The following is a 15,158-nucleotide window of genomic DNA, read 5'->3' as shown; positions in this document are numbered from 1 at the left end:
CAATTGTTAATGAAGGTTAATCCATGAAAACGGTCCAGGGTAGAGCTTTCAAGTGTTTCAAATTCAATCAAGGTGGTCATATTTAAAAGGTTTGCCGAAAAACAAACACAATTGCAAAATCTATAGTCAAGAGCAATAACGAGGTGGACAAAGCATGTGCTCTAGTGATGAGTACCATGGAACTGATGGATGAGATAGTAGACAGGAGAATGGGTTAACCAAAGATTAAGATGGCAATCAGTCCAGTAAAGTTTCAGGGGATTGCGGACAATGGGCCAAAAACTCAGTGTTACGACAATGCTTGGTTCCTAACAAGTATCTCAAATCAGTTGGTAAAATTATGTCAAGACCTGCTTTTAAACTACAAGTAGAATTGAAACGAGTAACATTGCCCTTTAGTTTGTGGATGAGAGGGGAGGGGAGAAATAAGACTCTTTCTAAACATTCACGTAACAGTGACTGAAAATCTGAACAAAATGGGATTGATAAAAAACACTCAGGTGTATAGATTGTTAAAGAACCAGAAAATAAAGTATCTTGAAAAGAGACTTATTTCTTCAGACTAGGTAGTGGCCATGGGGTAAGGGAAGAAATAAGGGAGCTGGAGGAGCAGGAAGGTGGTAAGGTAATAGCCAAATCAACAGATGTTACGATGAAAGGTGCTGATGCAGTGCTAGCGGTTCCTGTGTGTCCAGTGGAAAGTGAAAGTGTTGAGGTTCATCGAGAAGGAGGAGGAGAAGGAGGCAATAATAACCCATTATCTCACTCAGAAGTTCAGGCAAGAACAAGCAGGATGCGAATCCCAGACGAAAGCACTTCAAGAAGCCAGACTGGGGAAGAACGGATATTGTTTGCAGACTGATATATTATATCACACAGGGTCCATTGCTGGCCAGAGTTGTATAGTCAGTTGATGATTCCGAAGTCTCAAAAAAAGGAAATTCTCAAATTCGCTCATGAAACTTTAACATGTGGTTATCTGGGTTATAGGAAAACTAGATATCCTTGTCATTTTGGTGGGTTAGCTGATGTTAAAAAACTGTGAGAGTCATGACATGATTGTCAGGTGGGTCGAAGAATGAAGATAGCACCCCCATCAAAGCTTTAGGAAGGCCAGAGTAACCATTTCAGGTGGTTAAAGCAAGTGTGTTAGGACCCATTGAGTCTAAGTCGTAAGAGGGCATAGTTATGTGTTGTGCATTATGGATCAACACAGTAGGTGGCCAGAAGCTATACTACTTAACTGCGAAGGCTACTTTACTTGTGAGGCTTTTATCTAAGTTTACATGATGAGTGAGATACCGAGAATTAAAGTGATGAATAATGCAACAAATTTTTTGGCAAGTCTCACACCGGAATTTAAGACTGGAGTGCTGAACCAAGTTCTCTAATTCAGGTTATCCACAGTCAAAATGTTAAGCATTTCTTTGGAACAATGAAAAACATGTTGCATCACATGATTCATAGTCATGGAAGAGCGTGGGAGAAACAATCAATGTTTGGTTGGGAGGACAGAAAGAAAGAAAAAAAAAAGATTGTTTTCTGTATTTATCTGCATATAATAAAACCCCTCTTAATGGATATCCCTCTTTTACGGCCAAATAATAATTTCCCCTTGTATAATAAAGTATGCATTTCAAACCCCTGATTAATGAATGGTCACCCCTCTTTTACGGACAAATTTTTTTGTCCCACCGATGTCTGTAAAAGAGAGGTTTTACTGTATTATGAACTTCTATATTACCTAAATATAATGTTTTTCTAAATTATTTGCATATTATGTATTTTTGTATTTTACATTCCAATAATGGCTCAGAGTAAGATGAATGAACCTTAGTTATTTTTGGGTAATGAGTTTACGAATTCTGGACGATGGTCCAGTAATTGCAAACTAGAGGGGAGATGTCATGTAAGTGCAAGGAAGAACTGATCAGGGGGAAAAAGACTGCAGGGGAGTGAATTCTGGTTGGGAGTATGGAGAAAAATAAAAAAAAAGGAAAGATACATAGGGGGTGCTTGAGGGGACGAGGACGTTTTCTTCTATTATGATGATGGTATGTATACACTCCAGAGAGAGGTAATGGTGGTGTTTAGCACTTGGCCTGTTCAAATGAATATTAAATGTTGTTAATGTTTAAAAATATGAACACAGTTGCATTATCCGAAGCAGTGAAACGTTCATAATTGTTCATGACTTCATATATTTTTTACTTGATCTTGGTGTAAGAGCAAGGGACTCTATACCTCCTAAATGTACACCTCTGGGTATATCCATAGCTCTCAAGGGACATAGGCAAGTGATGAGTGGGGAGGTGTGTGTGTGTGGAGAGGGTGAAGGTAGAGATCACCCACCCTCATAAAAAAAAATATAGGTGGAAACAGTGCTGGGTCAAAGGTATTATCACCCCCCTCTTCATCATTTGAAAAGAACCTGTATCTGCTCATTTCTTATTTAAAACCACTGAAGAGGTTACAAGTCAATTTCAGGAATAAATCTGTAATAATAGTTAACACCTTACATTTACCATTATTTAATTAATTTATAAACCGTGATAATAAAAATTTATAAGCTCTTTCTGTAGCAAGCGTAGTATGGTGTATGTAACTCATTCAAAATATTATTTCACATACTAAAAATTTATATCAATGAATTCTCACCATTGGTTCATCTGTGTTCTTTTGGAACTGAACCAAACGGACTCTTGTTACCATTTCAATATCTGGTCCTAGTTCTGTCTCCATACTTTGTCCACCATTTGCATAAGGAGTGGTTGGAGGAGGTGTTACTCGTATAGCATTTTCACCATATACCTCTTGCGATAGAACATCGTGTGCTTGTAACAATGCCTAAAAAATAATTCAACATCAGTCTAAGTGAAAAAAAATATCTAAAAATAATTGCAGAAATACTAGGGGCAATGGATTTTTTATATTCATCAAGATTTCGTTGTATCTATCTATGTTTATGAAATGAAAACTTAGTGACTTTTGCTTGAATGCCGACAATATGTAAATAGTTCAGATTTGAGATTTTGTCAATTTAAGCTTTTGAGTCATTATGAAAAATTTTGAAAATTATTTTTAAGATTATACTACTCCTACAGTAAATTTACTAATGTTTAGATAACTGGTTTATATCATGCAATAATTAAATGGAATTTTCAATCAATTGCAGTAGTCTTTCAAAATTTGTTTGTGGACTTAGTGACTTTTGCTTGAATGCCGACAATATGTAAATCAGGTTTTCTGTGTATGTAATTAATATTATAAGTACTAATTCTTCAAATATTTATTTAATATTTAAATTATTTTGATCTGACTGAAGTTTGATTAAATTTCAATTGACCGAGAGAATCATCAACTTTTGTGTTTCTAAAAAATGAATATATCTTTGTATGCCAGAGGTGAATATCTTTATTATTTATTAAAATAAGACTTGGGTATAGAATACTGTGTATAGTTTAACGAAAGTACTGCAAATGAATAGCATTATCTTAATATTGATGAAAATGGATATAGTGCTTTTTACCTCTGGCATATAGATATTTAGTCTTGAAACACTAAAATACTAGATGTATAAAAAGATTGAAACATATATGAATTTTAATTAGATATACAAAGGTTGATAAGCAAAGTAAAAAATTGTGTTTACTTCTTTTATTTAAAATTCTATTTTATATTTATAAATAGTCTACATAGACAATGTCTTGAGAATCCAAAAAAAAAAAAAAAAAAAAAAAGGAGCCATTACTTTCCAGCAGACAAAACAGCCTTTACTTTGTTCAGTGCCGTTTCACCATGCTCCATCCACTGCTTTGACTGTTTTCTGATTCGGATGTACAGTTGTTAATCTGCGTTTCACCCAGATCAAACCTCAACACTAAATATCTTTAGGGTTATGAGCTAATATAGACAAACTTTCTTTTCAAATGTCTTTTGCATTTGCTTTTGATTAATTGTCAGTAATTGCAGTACCCTTCTTGCTAAAAGCTTTTTCATTTTAAATTTCTCATGGAGAATATTGTGAATCAGTTCTATTGAAATGTCCACAACATCAACTATCTCAAGCAATTTCAATCTGTAATATTTTTTTTAAAATAATAACGTGATCTTCACGTATTCCCAAGGGATCAGCATGATCTGTCCCGGGACATCTTTCATGACAATATCATATGCTTTTTCAATTATTTCTAGGGTGGTGGCTTCTTCTTCTGCGGATGTGTGGCCTGTTTAAATTCACTAATCCATAAGTAAAAGGTCTTTAATGATGGTGCAGAGTCCCTATGAACTTATTTTAATTCAGCTATGATCTGGGCAGCTTTCAACTTTTTTTAGATAAAAATGTGTTTTTTCACTGCAAAAAAGGCACTTATAATGATCCATTTTCCAAGTAACTGCTGCAATCCAAACTTAAAACAATGCCAAAAAATAAACCACAAAATTCTTTGTGCTCAAAGACTTGACATGTTTTGACGAGTGATACTTATATTTAAAAGATATACGGAAGACGGATGTTGTGAAGATATTTATTATTTGAGATGCTAATTTTTTTAAGGAAGGAAAAACTCATCTCTGCCTCTACCGGGAGTCGAACCCGGGTCCCTCGATTGCCGGACGAGTGCTCTGACCACTAAGCTACAGAGGAGATCGAGATTTTCCTTCGCTAGAGCGTATATGTGTGCCAAACGGAACCGTGCAATGGACGGTGAAGCGATCAGCCAATATCTCATGGACGACGAGCCACCAGATGGCTATATATATGACATGAATGTCACTCTTCACTTGTTAATACAAGATATACAGAAGACTGGATGTTGTGAAGATATACGTTAATTTTCTTATTTTTTTTATTTTAAGGAGAAGGAAAATTCTTAAAAAAAATCCTTATATGCTCTAGCGAAGGAAAATCTCTATCTCCTTTGTAGCTTAGTGGTCAGAGCACTCGTTCGGCAATCGAGAGACCCGAGTTCAACTCCCGGTAGAGGCAGAGATGAGCTTTTCCTTCCTTAAAAAAATTAACATCTCAAATAATAAATATCTTCACAACATCCAGTCTTCTGTATATCTTGTATTAACAAGTGAAGAGTGACATTCACGTCATATACTTATATTTGTAATAATCTGAAAGCAATTGTGCTACTGTCTCATAGGGATTTACCCTACTTATCAAAAACACACACCTCTTGTATATATATTACTTTATGTACTTTCATTAAATAAGCACCATTTGTTGTAACCACAGACTTATTGTTAACACTAAAAAGGCTGGACTATACGTTATACCTAAAAGGGCCACTGGCCATCATTTTGACTACTACTTCTTTTTAGTGCAATATATTTAATCACACTTAATTTTTACAATAAAAAATAACAAGCATTATCCCACATGGTTAACTTGTTAATTTCAAAGAAATTTGCATTTTCTTAAGCATACAGAGTGTCCATAAAATGACTTTCCAACCATAAATATGAAAAATTAAAGGGCAACTGTGCACAAGATTTACCATGAAAAAAGATAAACATTACACATTGCTTCATTTTGATGATGTACACAGTTTTATGTGTATATCACCATCTTTTTCATTCACTTTATCAATGGCGGATTAAAGTTGGTTGAAGCCCCGGGCACAAAAGAAAATATTGGGCTCCTTGAATTAGAATAAAGTGTAAAGTTTAGGTTTTTCGGGGCCCTTCAGAAGTTGGGACCCTGGGCACGTGCCCGGTGTGCCCACCGTTAAATACGCCTCTGCACTTTATTTAGTTGTTCGCATACACTATGGATAACATATACTATTACGCCACTATAAATTTTCACTATCCAGGGAAAACTAGGGACTTAAAATTTGATACTACAAATTAACTTATGAGGAATATACAATTTAAAAAATATACATCTTTCTTTTTCGTCAGTATTATCTGATTTAAACCAGTCACTTTCGGAATCACTATTTTCCCTTTCGGGTAGATGTAGCAATGAATGAATGCCAGAACTTTGCCACTAGACTTATCCCATTGCCGAGATCTCTTCCAGCCCAGCTTCCTGGCAGAGTCCAGAACACTTTATTTTGTGTCAAAAAAAACATACAAAATTTTTACAACATATTTTCCCCGGACAATTGGGTACTGTTGCAATTAACAAATTTTGTGGTGATTTCAGACGAGATGGGGTTAGAAGTTGGAGAAAAGTTTCTGGGTTTCATTAACATGGATGAATGTACATATATTAGGATGGAGGTATATTTTAAAAGCAATTGGAGGCCGCCCCATGCCATCTCATACACACACATCTCTGTTATCTTACACTTATCATATTATATACATAGGATACAACAAACCTCCTGGGATTAGGAGTTGGAGAAGTTTCGGGGTTTAGTTAAGATGAATGTACACATATTAGGATGGAGGTATGTTTTAAAAGCAATTGAGCCCCCCCCCCCCCAGCCATCTCATCTGTTATCTTACACTTGCCATATTATATACACAGGATACAAAAAGAAAGAGAAACAAGAATCTTATTGTATAATATGAAATATCCATCAGAGCGAGTAATCTCACTTAACACCTTGTTGGTGTGCAAATGGATTTGATAACTTATGGGCTAGAAGCCAACATCAGTTTTATTGGGTTGAGTTCACTTGCTCCAGTGGATTTGATGAAAATATACAAAATAGAAATATTGTGTGGGGAATATATACACAATTAGGGATCACCCCTGCCATCTCGCTTAGCGCCTTATTCGATGAGCAACATGAATGCAACAATATGAGTACGCACGTGTGCATGAAAAACTTTAATAGAGGAAAGAGAAATATACATATATATATATATATATAACTGCCAGGCCCAGTCCTCTTGCTGTAAACCTATTTTGGTGAGCAATGTGAGATTAGTTTAAGTGGGGGATTGTCTAGAGAGAGCCAAGAATTAGCTTAGGTCTTGTTGTTTTGGTTGACTCACTCTGGCTGCTTATATTTATTAAAGAAAAAAATGAATATATATAAAATATAAACTACATGTAATGGGGGGGGGGGTTATTATGAAACCATTCGTGTCCTCCCACCTAGCACCCTAGCTAGAATAGCAGAATGAAGGACACTTGTGGTTATCACATTTACATCATTGTAATGGGAATGTTATAAAAATTTCTTGTTCGGGTCCGTTAGTACATGCTATATCTTGTACATGTAATGGTTATGTATTAGTAGTAGCAGTCGTGTGGATATGATTTTTGTTGTTGTTTTTATCCATTTCTGTTTTTCTCCCCCTTATTTTTGTAACATTTAAAACATTATTTTATAAATCTGGTGGACAGATTTTTTGTTTTTCGTTGGCGTGTATATATTTGACAGGGCTTGTAATCCTCGCTGCTGAGCTTTCGTTTTTGATTATTTGAGTGAACCATTGTTTTATATTATTTTTGGAATATTTGTACATGTGTAGATACTTTGTAAATTTACACTCTGTGGCATAGTGAATTGGAGTACCCACCATACCGAAGGGTGTGGTGGGTACCTCTTCCTTTACAGCAAAAAAAAAATTAATATTGGGGGCCCCTGTCCAGAGTCTATGGGTCTTAGCATGTAATTAATAAAGCTTTGAATTAATTATTGAAAGTCCAAGATGTCCCAGATGGTAAGTATGGGTATGGTTTTGAATTTGTGACGGGTGAAAAAGAAAATGAAATATCTAGTGAGAAAGGTGAGGAGAAAAATAGTAAAAAAAGAGTAGTCAAAACTTGGACGAGTCTACTCTGAGCGAAAAAACCCGACTGTAAAAGAGTCAAGGGCAAAAGAGGAGTGAGAAAATACCCCTTTATTAAGAAAGCCATTTTCTATTATTCTCCGGATAATCAGAGTTTTCAGTAATTCCCCTCAGGCAGTCTCTGTCCTGCTCATCCGGAATTATAGAGACTGTAACTCCTCCTGTATAAACAATAGTCCTCCTCTCTCATGTTTAGAGTAAGTCAATTTCTAAACATTATTGTATTGTAGCATCATTAGAATTGAAAAATCAGTCTGGGACCAGTGAATACGAAAACCTACTGGTCTGCAGACATCATGATTGGTCTGTTAAACAAAAGCTCTTGATAATATTAATTCATTTTACTAAATATATTATCATTTAGAAGAGTGATAGACCACCAAGGGGTGCTGAAAGCCATAAAAACAATTAGAACTGCAGTCAAACCTTATATATAAAGCCCACCACTGTTGATTCAAGTGTGGATGTTTAAAAAGAGAGGCTTTCTTTTTTTTAATTACATTTTCAAAAACCATTCTGCAAAAGAAATTTGCTTCCATGAAAATATATATTGAATGGTTTGCTAAAATTCGAAGAGCAACATTAATTAAAAAATAATTAAAATGAAATATCTTCATAAATGCATGAGTTTTTTTTAGCATATTCATTATAAAAAAACCTTTTTTCCAGGTGTCAAAGCTTCCAAGATGAACAAGGACTGTGGAATATACGGATTGCTTATATACCCTGTGGAATAAGAAGGGGGGGGGGAAGGAGAGGACCGTCCACGGATTTGTCCCAGACAAAAAAAGATAAAAATTAATTAGGTGATGCAAATGGATTGAGAATCAGCGGATACATTCACAGCTCAAAATATTATAGTGCGATGTTATTTTTTAGTAGGGTACACAGGATTTTCTAGGGAGGGGATTCGTTTTTTTATCTTCCCGGGGAAAGGGAGGATTCGTTTATCACTTCAAAAAAACACGATCATCGAACTCAGGGTCCACCCCCTCCTCCGCTGGGTAAGCCAGAGTACGCAAAAATCGGAAAAACTGATGGGGTTCATAAAAGAAAAGATCTGAAATGCATGAATACAGAACATAGGCGGAGATAGACTTGGAAGTCTGGGAGGGGGGAACGATGATGTCAATTCATATATACATTAGATCAGTGGACTCCACCTTTGACGCTGGTGCTCCCACACGCCCCCCCCCCCCGTATCTCCGCCCATGATACAGAACTCCATTTTTGGCGCAAGATTCATTTGAAAAATTCGGCCTGAATTAAAAAAATAACAATTTATTTGATTTATGAAAACATAAAAGATTAGGATGCCATGCAAATGTCGGAAAAATATTGATTCATCGAATGGATGCTAAGGGATTGATACCGCACATACGTATAATGAAGCATATAAAAATCAGTTTCGATGATAAATTTTTCAATTACCGCAGACACGATTTTCTGAATATTTTTCACAGCAATAAAAATTTGTAATTCGACATTTAAACGGCCACGACAACATAAAACAAGACTTTTTAAACACGTTAACTGCTGGGGTTTTTGGCCACCCGTAAAGACCAAAAATGTTCACTAGTGGGCAATGGGCTATTGGGACCATCAATGATTTCGAACGCTGATTGTGTGTTTATTTTTTGTGGGATTTATTGTATTATCTATCTACAAAAGTATACAAATAACATGTAGTATTCAGATGTCATTCATGTTACAAAAGGTTGTACAGTTATTAAAATAAAATAAAAAACATTAACTTTTTATAGTCCCCGCCGTGTACAAAAACCCTATTAGAAAGCTGCTGCTCTGCCTAAAAGAGCATTAAAATACTGCTTTTCCCAAACTTTCCTACGTTTTTTCGAATATCTTAGCGACTATTACACTTAGAAAAATTTAATTTTTTAGTTGGCACCAGGAGAGACCGGGCAACAACTTTCTAATTGGGTTTTTTGGGCATACGCGCGGGGACCGTGTAAAGAGAGAGAGTTTTATTTTATAATAAAATTTTTTATTCTAATAACTATACTACCCCTTTCAACATGAATGACATATATCAGCACTACACATTATTTGGATACATTTTCTAATAGAAAGTATGCCTCTAGGATCAATGGTTCACCAGAAAAACGCCCTGTTACTTATGCATCCTGTATGTAAACTGAAGAGCCAAAAAATCTGGTCCAGGCATGCGTATGCAAATAAAGAGATATAGAATCAATCAGAGTACGGCGCTGCGGTCGGCAACGCCTATATAACATAACAAGTGTCTGGCATAGTTGTTAGATCGGTTACTGCTGCTACAATGGCAGGTTATCGAGAATTAAGTGAGTTTGAACGTGGTGTTATAGTCGGCGCACGAGAGATGGGACATAGCATCTCCGAGGTAGCGATGAAATTTGGATTTTCACGTACTACCATTTCACGAGTGTACCATGAATATCGGGAATCCGGTAAAAAATTAAATCCACGAAAAAGATCATGCTAGAACGGGACCAACGACGACTGACGAGAATCATTAAACGTGACAGACGTGCAACCCTTCCGCAAATTGTTGCAGATTTCAATGCTTGGCCATCAACAAGTGTCAGCGTGCGAACCATTCAACGAAACATCATCGATATGGGCTTTCGGAGCCGAAGGCCCACTCGTGTACCCTTGATGACTGCACGACACAAAGCTTTACGCCTCGCCTGGGCCCGACAACACCGATATTGGACTGTTGAGGACTGGAAGCACGTTGCCTGGTCTGACGAGCATCGGTTCCAATTGCTTCGAGCTGGAGGCACTGTGATGGTATGGGGCGTGTGCAGTTGGCGTGATATGGGACCCCCTGATACGTCTAGATACGACTCTGACAGGTGACAGGTAAGTAAGCATCCTGTCTGATCACCTGCACCCATTTTATGTCCATTGTGCATTCCGACGGACTTGGACAATTTCAGCAGGACAATGCGACACTCCACACGTCCAGAATTACTACAAAGTGGCTCCAGGAACACTCTTCTGACTTTAGACACTTCCGCTGGCCACCTAAATCCCCAGACATGAACATTATTGAACATATCTGGGATGCCTTGCAACGTGCTGTTCAGAAGAGATCTCCACCCCCTCTTACTCCTACGGATTTATGGACAGCCCTGCAGGATTCATAGTGTCAATTATCTCCAGCACTACTTCAGACACTAGTGAGTCCATGCCACGTCGTGTTGCGGCACTTATCGTCACAGTTTTTTTGGCTCTTCAGTGTAAAATGACATGTCCTGACTGACTGATTCACCATCCCCGAGCCAAAACCACCAAAGTTATAAATGTGAAATTTGGTCAATAGTTTCATTTCATGACGTAAAGACTCACTAAGAAGGGGTTTTTCGAAATTTGACCCTTAAGGGGGTATAAAGGTTACATGGAGAAAACACGCCGAGCCAAAACCACTAAAGCTATCATAAACATAAAATTCGGTCAGTAGTTTTATTTTATGATGTAAAGACTAAGGAGGAATTTTGAAATTCGAAACCTGGGGGGTGGGGTGTCATAACGTGGTTTAAAGATTATATGAGCCAATCATGTCCGGGCTGAAACCGTTGAAGCTATTAATATGAAATTTGGTCAGTATTATATTTTATAATGTAGATACCCACTAAAACAGGATTTCTGAAAATTCAACCCCCGGGACAATGTCAGGGGAGTATGACATTGTCAGGGTCATACTCACAAATCTTCTACAGCTTGAAAACAAAAGCCATCATAAACTTATTGTTGGGGATTGTTACAATCCACCTAATAGGAATCCAAACTATATCGCCAAATTTCATGATGAAATTTCTTACATGTGTAAGCATAAGAGGGTTGTCATATTAGGGGATTTCAATTACCCAGGTATTAATTGGGAGAACCTTTCATCTAGAGATCAGTATGAAAGAGACTTTCTTAAGTTGGTGCTCAAAAATTTTTTGTATCAGCATGTATCAGAAGCCACTAGGGGTAATGCTATTTTGGATTTAGTTCTTTCTGAGGATCTAGTTGAACATGTTTCGGTGGGGGAAGGGTTTTCTTCTAGTGATCATCGTATAGTCATATTTCACTGTAACTTTTCCTCGGGTAAGGTTGATAACAAAAGACTGGTTCCTTGTTTTCGGAGAACTAACTTTGATGTTTTGAGAGGAAGGTTAGCGGAAGTTTTCAAAGACCGGTTGGAATCAGTAGGGGTGGTAAGTCAATGGGTAGAATTTAGTACGAAGCTGTCCTTTGTTTTGCACGACGTCATACCCTTTGTTCGAAAAAAGCGTGTTTGTACATCGCGCCCTCTATGGTTCACAGATAGCGTGCGGAACCTTTATCTTGAAAAGAAAAGAGCATTCAGAGAGTATAAAAGTGGACGACCTATCATTGTTTACTGATAAAAGAAGACTGTTGAAGAAAGCGATAAGGGATAGTAAATAGGAAGTTGAATCTAGGGTGGCAGATAACATTGGCTCTGACCCAAAATCATTTTTTCGATACGTCAATAATGGATGTAAGGGGACAGTTGGCTCCCTCTCGATAGGAGGCTCTAGGTAGAGAGCAATGTAGACATGTGTAGTGCTTTCAATGACTTTTTCGCGTCGGTTTTTAATGGAGACAATGATATTCGATATACAGGTGTTGCATGGGGTAATAAAACCCTCAACGATATTCAAGTAGAAGATGTGGAGGTTCTAAATCTTTTAAGAAATGTATGTGCAAGCAAAGCACCTGGACCAGATGATATCTATCCCAGGGTCCTCAGAGAATGTGCTAATTAATTGTTGGGGCCAGTCGCACAGATATACAGGAGTAGTGTTGCTGAGGGTATCGTCCCAAGAGATTGGAAACGTTGTTCCGATATTTAACAAGGGTAGTAGAGAAGCTGTGTCCAATTATCGTCCAGTGAGTTTGACGAGCTCCCTCTCGAAAATTTTGGAAATTATCATCAAAAAGCAGTTTGTGAAGTGGATAGACGAGAATAATGTATTGTCGGATAATCAGCATGGGTTCAGGAAGGGGAAGTCATGTGTAACTAACCTCCTTTGCTTCTATGTTACGTGACTAAGGCTTTGGGTAAGAGCAAAAATGTCGACGTTGTTTACCTGGATTTCCAGAAGGCATTCGATCGGGTCCAACATGGTAAACTCTTGAAGCGTTTACACGAGATTGGAATTGGGGGTAACTTGCTGAATTGGATAGAATCATGGTTAAGAGATAGGTCGCAACGAGTTATGGTGAACGGGGAATTCTCTGGTTGGACAGACGTCACAAGTGGAGTTCCTCAAGGAAGTGTCCTTGGCTCCATACTTTTTTCACTTTTTATCGATAAACTCGATCAGGGATTACTAGCAAATTCGCAGATGATGTGAAGCTAATGGGGGTAATCGGGAATCAAAGCGATAGGGAGTCGCTCCAGACCAGTCTAAACAGAATTGCAGCATGGGCAAATGAATGGAGCATGACGTTTAGCGTTGATAAGTGCATGGTCGCTCATTTTGGTTCGAACAACCCATGGCTCTCTTACGAGTTGAATGGTGTCACTATCCCGGATGCAACTAGGGTCACCGATTTGGGAATTCTCATTGACGAGCTTCTTAGGTTTTCTGAACATTGTTCAGCGGTGGTCAAAAAAGCGAATAGAATGCTTGGTCTCATTTTCAAAAAAGTCTCTTCGCGTTCTCCTAAAGTCATTCTTCCGCTCTTTCGAGGCTTAGTTCGTCCTGGACTGGAGTATGCTGTAAGGTTTTGGAGACCATACCTACGAAAGGACATAGACTTGGTTGAAGGGGTGCAGAGAAGAGCTACGCGTGTCCTTATTGGTACACAGGGCTTGAGTTATGAAGAGAGACTTCATTTTTTGAATATGTTTACATTGGATGAACGCAGGTGTCGAGGAGATATGATCGAAGTGTTCAAAATTTTCAATGGGATGGATAGGATGGGCCATGAACTTTTAGTACACCGCCAATCGACTGCTTTTACAAGGGGACACCAGTATCGATTGGTAAGGGACAATGCAAGGTTATGGTGTCGCAGGGGGGGAATTTTTCTCTAATAGGGTTGTTAATAAATGGAATAGCTTACCCCCGGAGGTAGTAAATTGTAACACAATTGACACGTTCAAAAAGAAATACGGTAAACATGTTGGGGTAAATCGAGAAGCTATCCATACTTAGAATATGACAACCATAAGTATTCTTTATGGGCATTGTATAATATTTTATCATGTGTATATATTGTTTATAATTTTTGTTAATTGCATTTTTATTGGGTTGCTGTATTTTCGAAATATATGACATACATATTTTTATGGGCATCTTTTTCTCAGCCACCTTGTTGGGCATTTTGTCTGTTGTGGCGTTGTATTTGTATTTGAAATATCTGAGTATAACATGTTATTTGGATAATTTTTCCAACTTGAAGTACGCCTCTAAAATTAACGGTTCACCAGTAACATGTCATACGCCCTGTTACCTATGCACCCTGTATATATATTTATTGTACTGCATTATTTATTATACTACTGTTTTATCAGTGATTAAATGCCGTTTTCATCAGTCATTTTTTTATGTGAATGAATGATTTTGAAATGAATCTCATCCGAGCCTCCATTATTTCTTATGAAAAAATATGTTTCGATATACAAGCGATTTGTGTGGACTATGAACGCATTCACGGAACGAAATATGCTTGTTAACTGAAGTTCCGCGGTATTTGTTTATAATTTGGCATTTTATGAGAAAATAGAAGCCACCATTCTGAGCACGAGACAAAAGATCTTTTGTTTCACCATGGGTGCTGAAACAAATGTCAGTGTATTTCTAGTCTCAGGTAAAATATATCAATTTAAGTACTGTATATATAATAAAAAGCGTTCCAAAAACACACTAGGGCCTCCCAACCCTTTAAATACTGACGGTACTTGAAATTACCAGGTTGTATAATTTGTTATGCACTAACTTAATTGGTCGAAAAACAGTTTATTTTTTTTGTATTTAATTTGAACTAAAATGACATATTATATGAACAAATCACAAACATACATGCAAATACAAACACACATAGATACAAACATAAAAATACATAAATACAAAGATTTTGTGACCTCAAGGAACTTCAGTAAGTCCTTACTTATCAAATAATTTACACAAAATTATAAAAATATGATAAATATTTATCATTTTCTTCTTATTGTACTTTTCATAGGGTTAAGTAGTTCTCAAGTAGGAGGCTTTGGCACATGTACTACTCATATTGTGAGAATGTTTTTTTATCAAGGCAAAATCAGTTAAAATTTGTCTTGTAAAACACTCATGAACGAAGTTACTCGTAATCCATAGTTTTACTGTAGTTTTTGGGTTATTTTTAATCAGCCCGATCAAAATGGATGGAAAAAT

At 37.0% G+C, this 15,158-nt stretch overlaps 1 protein-coding gene across 3 annotated transcripts in view; it reads right to left on the bottom strand.

Annotated features, from left to right (window-relative positions):
* The window catches only part of LOC149073239 (peripheral plasma membrane protein CASK-like), a 429,829-nt gene that overhangs the window by 77,461 nt on the left and 337,210 nt on the right, over positions 1-15,158 (bottom strand). For all 3 annotated transcript variants that reach the window (XM_089247410.1, XM_089247411.1, XM_089247413.1), the window contains one exon: positions 2,659-2,847. In XM_089247410.1, coding sequence (XP_089103536.1) covers positions 2,659-2,847 — 189 coding nt within the window. The remainder of the gene's footprint in view (positions 1-2,658; positions 2,848-15,158) is intronic.

This window comes from Pholcus phalangioides, unplaced genomic scaffold (assembly GCF_987345545.1).
Source record: "Pholcus phalangioides strain wild (caught in Gottingen) unplaced genomic scaffold, Ppha-v1.0 ptg000017l_1, whole genome shotgun sequence".
NCBI lineage: Eukaryota > Metazoa > Arthropoda > Arachnida > Araneae > Pholcidae > Pholcus > Pholcus phalangioides.
Note: the sequence above shows the minus strand (reverse complement) of the source record. Positions and strands in the feature narration are given on the sequence as shown.